At 46.9% G+C, this 10,000-nt stretch overlaps 1 protein-coding gene across 2 annotated transcripts in view; it reads left to right on the top strand.

The window, feature by feature from the left end:
• LOC147026034 (aspartate beta-hydroxylase domain-containing protein 2-like) overlaps positions 1–10,000 on the top strand; it is a 44,185-nt gene that overhangs the window by 31,726 nt on the left and 2,459 nt on the right. The window contains exons 1-3 of one of the 2 annotated variants that reach the window (XM_085881016.1): positions 418–902; positions 6,000–6,293; positions 9,555–9,936. In XM_085881016.1, the coding sequence (XP_085737142.1) occupies positions 516–902; positions 6,000–6,293; positions 9,555–9,936 (1,063 nt within the window). In that variant the 5' untranslated portion in view covers positions 418–515. Of the gene's footprint in view, positions 1–417; positions 903–5,999; positions 6,294–9,554; positions 9,937–10,000 lie in introns of those variants that run through there. The other variant, XM_085881017.1, reaches the window with a different exon arrangement.

Genomic DNA, 10,000 nt, shown 5'->3' with positions numbered 1-10,000 from the left:
AGAGGTGTGCACACTGCCCTCGATGCTGTCCAGCCTCAGTTCGAATCCCGACGCACCTATAAACTGTCATCTCTGTGTTTTATAAGGCAGGCTGATTCATCGACGTGTGCACCATCTGTTGGACGTTAAATGTCCGTCCCATCTGTTAGAATTAGTTGGTGGACGTTCAAGATTCCACGGTGTTCTTCGTGAAGAGTCGGCGAGGTATCTCCGGCACTCTGGATATGGTTGGAGTATGGTGGAGATGGGACGTGCAATTCTGCCATATTTGTGTACGTAATAAATAGATGGCTAATGAATTGACCTTGGAGCAACCACGACAATAGAATAACATATAAATCTATGACGTGTTCCAATAACTGACGTTGATATGACCGCCGAACCCGCATTGATCGCAGATGTCTCCCGCGGAAACAAAGGGCTCCTCCCATTCGGTCCCATCTCATGAGTCATGAGTGACGTCATTACTTAATATTCATGAGTGTCGGTGCTGATCGGAGCCCCGTCCTTGCACGATGTTCTCCCTGCTGTTCTTCGCTTTGCCTTCCGTCATCCCCTCTCCCGTCTCCGGGTGGTTGTCATCCCTGAGCTGCTCGTTACCCCGCGGAGTTTGGGCCGTGGCGCTCTTCTTCTTCTTCCTGTGTTACTGTTACCACCTGGGTGGGAGGACCAGCAGCTTCGGGGGCACGAGGAGGGCACGAGGAGAGAGCGTTGACAGAGTCGGGGGTATGGACGGGGTGAGAATGGGAGATGGCCGGAGGATGATGATGCCGGGGTCCGGGCACGGTGGGAGTCGACGAGTTGGTCTCGTGGGAGGGAGTGCTGGGGAAGAGGAGGAAGGGGGAGGAGGACGTGTGGAGGATGAGGCGAACCTCCGCAGAAGGTTGTACAGAAGTTTACAGGTGAGACAGATCGGTATTTACATTGTATTGTTTATTTAATTGTGAAGGGGGGGGGGTATGGAAGAGAAGCTGAAGTCGAATGTGGGGATGGTGAAGCCAGGAGAGGTGTTGCATCCTCCATGGACCACCACTCCGAAAGGAAATAGGTAAAATTCATCGATTTATTTCTATTTTTTAATCGTTTCAGTTGAATTTTTCCTGAAAGTGCGTTCCCCAAACAATCGAGCTGTCCAGAGTGCTGGACAATAAGTGCTCAGAACGAATGACTCACAATGGTCCACTGACTCTCACCCCAACTTTGATTTTCAACACATCCGATTGATGAGTGGGGTGCGATTTGTAAAATTTCCAGTGGGGGGGGGGGATAAAATTGACAGACATCATGGGGTTTTCTTTCTTTCGTTATTACTTTTACAACTTTATACAAACAATACATTTACAATAGTGACATAAAGATGAAAAGTCACATTACAATTAAAAGATAGCCTGGTGTTGGCTTAGTCGTTAAGGTGATGGCTTGGGATCCTCGGGGTCCTGAGTTCGAGTCCCGCTGGCCACTGAATTAACATCAGGGGGGTTGACTCAGCCTATAATCCTTCTGAGGTCGGCGAAATGAGCACCAGTGTACTGGTAATTATCCCTGTGTGTCGAAGGCGATTCAAGGGTTGGCGTCAGGAAGGGGATCCGGCCGTAAAAAACATTGCCACAAGAAAGGGTACCATGATTGGAGCCCCAAAAAGCTGACCTCTGCTCAGGGATAAAGGCTTTAAAATTGTGTGATGATGACAATTAAAAGATAGCCCCTTGAGGGACTGATGGTTATTTCCCCAACAGGTGGGGAAAATGAGGGATAAGCCATGCCCTCCCCCCCATTTCCTGAAGTGGTGCATAAGTTAACAGCATAGTCCTTATAGTTCATGAAGTTTGGTTTGCACATGGCCATCGGTTTCTGAGAAGATTAAAAAATATATATATATATATATTTTACGTGAATTTGAGGCAAAAGCCCCCCTTTTCAGCCTCTTAAAGGGGGCGGATCCCGATGGGGAGCACAATCACATGAGTTCTTACTGTTCTGATGTATTGTGCATAATTTGGCCCGTATCGGTCATGCCGTGAATATGAAGGATCGTGGGAGAGAGGCCGTGGCCCCCTTTCCGTGGGAGATACGGCCATGGGGAGCACAACTTAAGGTTAGGGTTCAACCCCATGAGACCTTGCTGCCCTGCTGCATTGTACAAAATTTGGTCCATATCAGTCGGGTAGTTTGTCGGATGAAGACGTGGCCGGACGCTGGAACCCACTTCTGTGTATATTTCGGAGAAATAACCTCAGTATCTCACCAATAGGTTTCTCACACTGAAAAAGAAAAGAAGTAATTTATTTTGTGTACCTTGTCAAGGCTCGTATGAGAGCTAACATACAACACAAGAGTAAGGGGGGCATGAGACAAGAGGGGTGGGAGTGGGAAGGACAAACAGTGGGGAACAGAGACATTAGACCTGTGCAAGGGAGAGGGATGGGGTGGGGAGCATGTAGTATACAAGATGGACATTACAGGGACTTTCAGGAAGGAAAGCAGGGAATTTGAAGGACGTGGGTTTGGGGTGGATTAACGGGGGTAGAAGAGATTGTGCATTTGGATGGGGGATGATGAGAGGTGGTGGTGAACAGCTGTTTTGAAGGTCTGGAGGGAAGAATGGGATTGAACAGAGTGAAGTTTATTCCAAAGGCGGGAAAAAAAGAGGAATGGAAGAGTGAAGGTGAGCAGTGATTCCTGATTTTGGGAGTTTTACCAGAATGGGGTTACTGGCAGGCCTTGAGGACCCTGCGGAAATATGGTAGGGTCATATTGCAGACAGAGCCGGGGGGCGGGGGTGAGACCGGAGAGGAGACAGTACAAGGCAGAAAGACCACCAACCTGCCTGCGGTGAGAGAGTGAGAGGCTCGAAGACTCAGCCTCATCGTGGGAGATACCAATGATCTGAAATGCCTTGGTTTCCACAGCGTGAAGCCGAGAAAAGTGGGAGGCAGGAGCACCAGCCCAGAGGGGAGAGCAGTACTCCATCAGGCTGCGGACAAAAGCTTTGTATGTGGTCAGGAGCTCAGGTTGGCCGAGGAAGGACTTTGCACGACGGAGGATTCCCAGTCGGCGACTGGCTTTGGAGACCAGGTTAGAAATGTGGTTTTCCCAGGAAAGATAGTGAGACCCAGAAGCTTGAATGAAAGGACTTCTTCCAGAGGATTGTTGAGAAAGTCGATGGGGGGGGGGGGGTCCAAACGGTCCTTTCGGAGAGACATAGTGAGAGTGTGAGATTTGTCCAGATTGAAAGACATGTTTCTAGTGTTGGACCAGTTTGTGATTTTACCCAGATCTGCGGAGAGAGAAGAAGCTGCTGCTTGCCGGTCTGAGGGATGACCGATGGTACGGCAGAGGGTGGAGTCATCAGCAAAGAGATAAAGAGGATTTTCCAGAGAGTCAGAGAGATCATTGATGAAAACCAGAAAAAGAACAGGGCCCAGAACGCTACCTTGAGGAACTCCAGCCTGAACAGGAAGAGGGGATGAAAGAACTCCATTTTGGGCCACATGTTGGCTGCGACAGGAGAGGAAGTACTGTGAGCCATGAGTGGAGATGGTCTTGGATACCATAGGTAGAGTTTGATGAGTCGGGCAGGGTGCCAGACCATGTCAAAAGCACGTGATATGTCCAGGGATACGGCTCTGATTTCATGTCTGAAAAGGCTTTGGAGGTCAGTTTGGAAATGCGGCTTTCCCAGGAAAGGTCATTGCAGTTTAGGAGGCCCAAAAGCTTGAATGATATAACTTCTTTAAGAGTATTGTTGAGAAAGTAGATGGGGGGGGGGGTTCCAGACAGTCATTTCGGAGAGACATAGTGAGAGTGTGAGATATGTCAGGATTGAAAGACATGTTCCAAGTGTCGGTCCAGTTTGTGATTTTTGTCCAGATCTGCAGAGAGCAAAGAAGCTGCTGCTTGCTGGTCTGAGGGATGTCAGATGGTGTAGTCATCAGCAACGAAATAAAAGGATTTTCCAGAGAGTCGAAAAGATCATTGATGAAAACCAGAAAAGCACAGGGCCCAGAACACTACCTTGAGGAACTCTAGCCTGGAAGGGAAGAGGAGATGAGAGAATTCCATGAAGAACCACACGTTGACTGCGACAGGAGAGGAAGTCCATGAGCCATGAGTGGAGATTGCCTTGGATACCGTAACGAGAGTTTCGTGAGCAGTGCAGGGTGCCAGACCTTATTGAAAGCTCGCAATATGTCTCGGGAGATAGCTCTAATCTCATGTCTGGCATTGAGGACCTCCATCCATTGTTAGGTTAGGTGTACGATACATCAGAACAGTAAGGACTCATCCATTGTTTGGTGATGCTCTACCCCCTCACAGATTCCTCACACATAGGCCTCCTTGCCCACCCTGAGTGCACGCTCAGTTTTATGCCTCAGCTCTGAACAGCTCAGCTCTGCCCTCACAGCATGATCCGGATCCAGTGAAACCAACTTTACATTTTTGTTTTCAACAATATTTCTCATGATGTCCTGCTAATCTTGTACTGTTTGAGTGGTTAGAACAAGTTTTTCAAATCAGTTTGTGCTCAAAAAGGATACAGCGTACATTCATCATTTTAAAATGTGAGAAGTTAAAATTTGACTAATTCAATCACCGTGCAAAATCTTATGATGGCGGAGGGGAGGGGGTATAAATTTATTTATATTGAACTAGGATCCATGGCACTCTTCGACATCGACCGATTATGCGTCCGCCCACATTATTACATCATTATAATACTTGTACCAACTTTCAGAGTCAATAGACTTTCTGAGTCAGAGGTCAATAGATGTCTGGGTCGGGCCTGGGGAGTCATGGATTCACTGGATCATGGGGTGTGGCGCTACCGGTACCTGTGCGGGAGGACGAAAGTCCGAGTCTTCAGGTCCTTGGTACTTCCAGTCTTGCTCTATGGATGCGAGACTTGGACTCTGACCAAGGATTTGAGACGGAGACTTAATTCCTTTGGTACCAGGTCTCTTCGGAGAATCCTTGGCTATCGCTGGTCGGATTTTGTGTCCAACGAGCGGTTGCTGAGAGAGACTCGGATGAGATTTGTTACCTGCATAGTCCGTGAGCGTCAGTTGTGGCTGTATGGACATGTGGCTCGTTTTCCTGACGCTGATCCTGCTCACCAGATTCTCTCAGTGAGGGAGTCTCATGAGTGGAGGAGGCCAATGGGCTGACCACATGCCTCGTTGTTGCAGCAGGTTGACCATCATCTCAAGGAGATGGGGATGGGCCTGGCATCTGCCTGGGGGATGGCCAGACGGAGGCCCCTGGAGTACCGGCGGAAAGTGGACGCAGCGACGCGTTGTTCTGGCACATGCTCCCATACCTGACCTGACCAACTTTGATTTAAATCCCTTCAGCTGCTCTGAAGTATCACATTTTTACCTGACATGACCTCTGACGTCTTGATGCCAAAATCTAATCAGTTCATCTTTACGTCATATCCATACTTGTATCATGTTTGATGAAAATCCTATCACTGGTTCACAAGTTAGTGCAGTAACAGAATTTTTACCTAACATAACCTCTAACCTTTGACCTCTCCTCTCCAAAATTCAATCAGTTCATCTTTGCATCATTGTACATACTTGTGCCGAGTTTGACTACGCTCCCTTCAGCTGTTCTTAAGTTATCGCGGTATCGAAAACGTATCACGGATGGACAGCCGGACGGAAACCCGGAAAACATAATGCCTCCGGCGTCTTCGGTGGCAGCATAAAAGTCTTGAACTCTCTCTCATTCCAGGAACTTTAAGAATACCCCAAGTAGACCTTTAGCTCTTTACAGCTTAAAAGTCAACGTTTCATTTTAAAGTCGACCGCAAGACTTCAATTTTCAAAACTGAGTCAATGCTGAAATTTATATATGCAAAAGAGGTTGGGCAGTTAATGTTGATGGTCTTCATTTATTTTGCTATTTTATTGTGATCTTTTAATATAAACAAAACTTTGATCAATGTAAATTTTTTTGAGTCTGATCTCTTCCTCAAATCCCAATCCAAACCTCAGACTTATGCCAAACGAAACTCATGGTCCGGCCTTGGACGAATCCACAAAGCAGTCCGGCCATCCAGGGGTTGCAAAGAAGATTATGGAAGAGGACGGATCCTCGGAGGGTCCATCGCAGCTGGGTCTGGAGGCTTGGGATTTAAACCTGGCCTGTTGGGTTTCAAATCAGACGTTCAACCTGTGATCCCACTCCAAAAAGGATCCACTTTCCACCTGCCTGACCTTCCTTCAGCTCCGTTCTTTCCAAGGGATGCACAGAAACTGGATGTGGAGAGGTTGGAACGGTGTTACCAGGTGAGAAGAAAAATGTAATTCCACACACAAACTTTTGTTACCTCCAAAACTAGAATTCATAAGCCAACCTCATGCAGTCTTCAGAAAAAGGATATGGGAAGGGTCTTTTGAACTCTTGCTTTGTGTTTCTGAACACAGTCTATATTAGCTTTGTTCATGGACTTTGAAAAACAGGTGTGATGGCAACCATACGAAACTAATCGGTCAAACGGAACATTCCAGAGCTGAACCTTCTGCCAATTTTTCTCAGAGAAACTGACGATTTTGGAACGATCTTTGAGGAAAAGATGAGCTCAAAACAAACATATTGTCGCAGCCCCGGGGTCGCCACGAGGGAGGGGCTGTCCACGGTTCCTCTCCGGACTCACCGGGAATCGCAGGCCGTCGCACACAAATAACTTCGGGTCACTATTCGACCGCAAATACCAATAATTTGACCACGTGACCCAGGGTCCTCCGACTGACAACCGTTTACCTCGGAACATGTGATCGCCTTATTGGGGAATCGGGCCCTCGATGCGTACTTGCATTACTTAAGTACTTACCGTATCAGGTGCAGCTGAGCGGAGCTGCCAAGTACGCACGGGCAATTAAGCAGATTTTGGGGAATAACGTCCCAGCTGAGCTAGGGTGTGGGCCATGCTTGACCAATGGAGGAAAAGACAAAAACAACCTGGGCACATTTCTAACAGGCACATTTATTTAAACAAGAGCGAGGAAAATTATGTGGAACAGTGTGGGATTTATTGCAAATGTACAGCAGGGAAAGTGAGGAATTTGTGAGGTGTGGTAAAAGACATAGAATATTCACAAAAGAAGACAGAGCAGAGTTGTCCAGATTATTCTTAAACAGTCTTAACATATGCTACAACAGGAACCATCACACACACAAACCCAAGGAAAATTAGTGATAGCGCAGAGAGATATAAGCAGTTGAGGATTAGCAACCTCGATACCTGGCACGGTCGGCGGACCTGCGCAGCCCAAAACACTTAGGAAAGGGGAGGAGGGTGAAATACTGAGGGTGTCTAGGATGCATGAGTAAGAGGTGCGAGTGTAATGCAACGTGGTGTAAGAGAAAGAATGTGAGGTGCAGTTCAGTGCCGTTCACTCTGAAAAAAGAACGCCCGTGTTGATTGCTCTTTTGCGTCCACAGTAGACAAGAGATAGATGGTAGAGAAAATATGCGTAAGAGAAAAGACCCTATCATAATAGTGTGCGAACCTGTACGTGTAAGTGTTGCTGTGGGATGCAGCCTAACTGAGCGTCAATAGAATAAGAAGAGCCCCCATCTTGTATCAGTAACACGTGATCCCACGCTTGATCACGCTGACCTTCGCTCAGTGCTGATGCTTGTCCTCCTTGTGCCGTCTTTCCACGGTGAGCTCTGATGTCTGGCGAGCTCTGACATCTGGCGATTTTTCCCGTCCTGGCAATTGACTCAAATTAGCTGCGTTTGCTCTTAATATGAGCCCTGGGCAAGGGGAGGAGCCAAACTTTGGATCAAACGAGGCTCTTGGTTAATTCAAGCTTCCCCATTGGTCTATAGAGGTCGTAGTAGCCACACTCTGCCAGGCCCCAAACGCGAAGAATGGCTCATTCGCCCACCGACCTGGTCATGCGTCGGAGCTCCGATTTTAACATGGGGCCATGGTTTTCGGAAGCGCTGTCTGGCTCTGAATGTGCACTGGCTTCTATTCAAATGTGGGATTTTCGGGGAAAACCTACACTACCTGTGTCTCCTCAAACGAGCTCGAACACATATTCGAGTTTTGCTCCATAATATCCCGACCTTTGTCTCCCCAGCGTCCCTTGAGGCTGCGGTGAGTGTTCGATGAATAAGTGGCAGTTGCAGAGAAGTAGGAGTACATTGTGGAGTTTGTAGTAAAGAGATTTGAATGTGGTGTTGTGGCAAAGAGGTGAAAATTCATTGTGAGGAAGTCAGAGAGAGAGAGAGAAAGACAGACAGACAGACAGACAGACATAGATAGATAGATATAGATTTGTAATAAAAATGTAAATGTAAGTTGTTGCCGGTGTTTTTGGCAGTCATGTGTAGTGGTTGTTGTGAGCATGGCACAGTATGGTGTGCAGAACGAAGGTCTGAGGTGAGACAGCAGTTGAGAATTGGCGTGAAGTTTTGAATGGAAAAATGGCATGCAGATGCAAATCAGGCACTCATGGTGTGCTTTGCTTGCTTCCTTCCATCGTTATTGGTTTGCGTGCGTGCTTGCATATTTCCTCTGTGAGAGAGAAAGGAGTGGAAGAAGAAGTGCAAAGATTGAAGATTGAGGACCTCACTAAAAGAGCCTGATGCCGCATCTTTCCCATTTACCCACAAGACATATGGAAAGGGTTAATACATGTACTATTGAAATAACTACCTTGGGATCTCTATGTTGTGTGCGGTTTTACAGAACCGCAACAATATATTTTGGACAAAGTTAGCTCTGTTGTTGCATTGCTAGCCACCAGCATTTTGTCTGAATCTCACTGTTACTCCACTCTCAGAAGCGCACTGTAAATGTGATTGGTCAAGACGGTGTACAATTTTGCCAAAGTACTGCTAACCTGAAGGTGTTTTGGAAGTGCAAACAAGGAGATTTTTTTTATTCTATGGTATTCATTTCAAATATATAATTCAAATGAAATAAAATACAAGTTTTAAAAGTTGCAGAAAAAAAACCCAGAACATTTAATTGGAGGTTTACCATCATTGATGTGCCGTCTTTTACGCCACCTTATTTAACACGTTAAATTAGTCCTTCGTACATGTTTGTGTCCTTTATGATGTCCCTAAATACAGTAAGTTTCCTGGTTGGAATGAGTTTCAATTTTGACTGCCACACAGACGGACAGAGCGAAACGATGACTTCACGCCTCTGTGCCCACTTGAGACGAGGTTCCGTACAATTTGCCAAATTCAGAGCCAAAGTTCTGCTAACCTGCAGCTTCTCATTCCGATTCATGTTCTCGTGTTCAAAATAAAATGAAATTGAGATCAAGTACGTAGTTCATCTGTCATAGAAAGACTGATAGACAGAGTGAACCAATTGCTTAACCCTGTTTTATGCCACATCCACGAGGTAATGAATTTGCATTTTGGTAATAAATATTTTTCATACTCAGATGGGAATGCTCCGTATACCATGGATTCAAAGGAAATTGAAAAAGCAGTTGAAACAACTAAGCTATGACTTGTACACCATCTATTCAAAATTCTTAACACCTGTTTTCTATCTTCTCTCTCTCTCTCTCCAGCTCATTCTTTCTGAATTTGACACCATCAGGCCTGGTCTCACCAGGGGTTGTCCAACAGGGGGCTGGCGTCCCGTGCCATCTGTTACCCAACGACCAACGCTTCATCATGTCGTGGGAGAGTCCCGGGAAAGTGGCAATGAGGAGGGAGCGTCTCAACCAGAACTGTGTGGCTTTGGCCTGGCTTTGTTTCCATTGGTCTGGCGAGGAAAAATGATCGTGAATAATTGCCGCCGGTGCCCCATCTCTGCTCGGGTCGTGGGGGGGTTGCGGACATTTGTTGGGGGAAACGAGTTCGGGGGAGCTGGGTTTATTGTGCTCGAGCCGGGACAGCGATCCGGGCCAAGGCATGGAATGTCGAACACGCGCCTGCGGTGCCATTTGGGTGAGTTGAAGTAGGATGGGGTAAATTGAGGCGAGATCAGTGTGAACTGCTTTTCCTCTCCCCA

This window comes from Eptatretus burgeri, chromosome 5 (genome assembly GCF_056783735.1).
Source record: "Eptatretus burgeri isolate ZD-2024b chromosome 5, Ebu_testis_v1, whole genome shotgun sequence".
NCBI lineage: Eukaryota > Metazoa > Chordata > Myxini > Myxiniformes > Myxinidae > Eptatretus > Eptatretus burgeri.
This window is presented reverse-complemented; position numbering and strand designations above follow the sequence as displayed.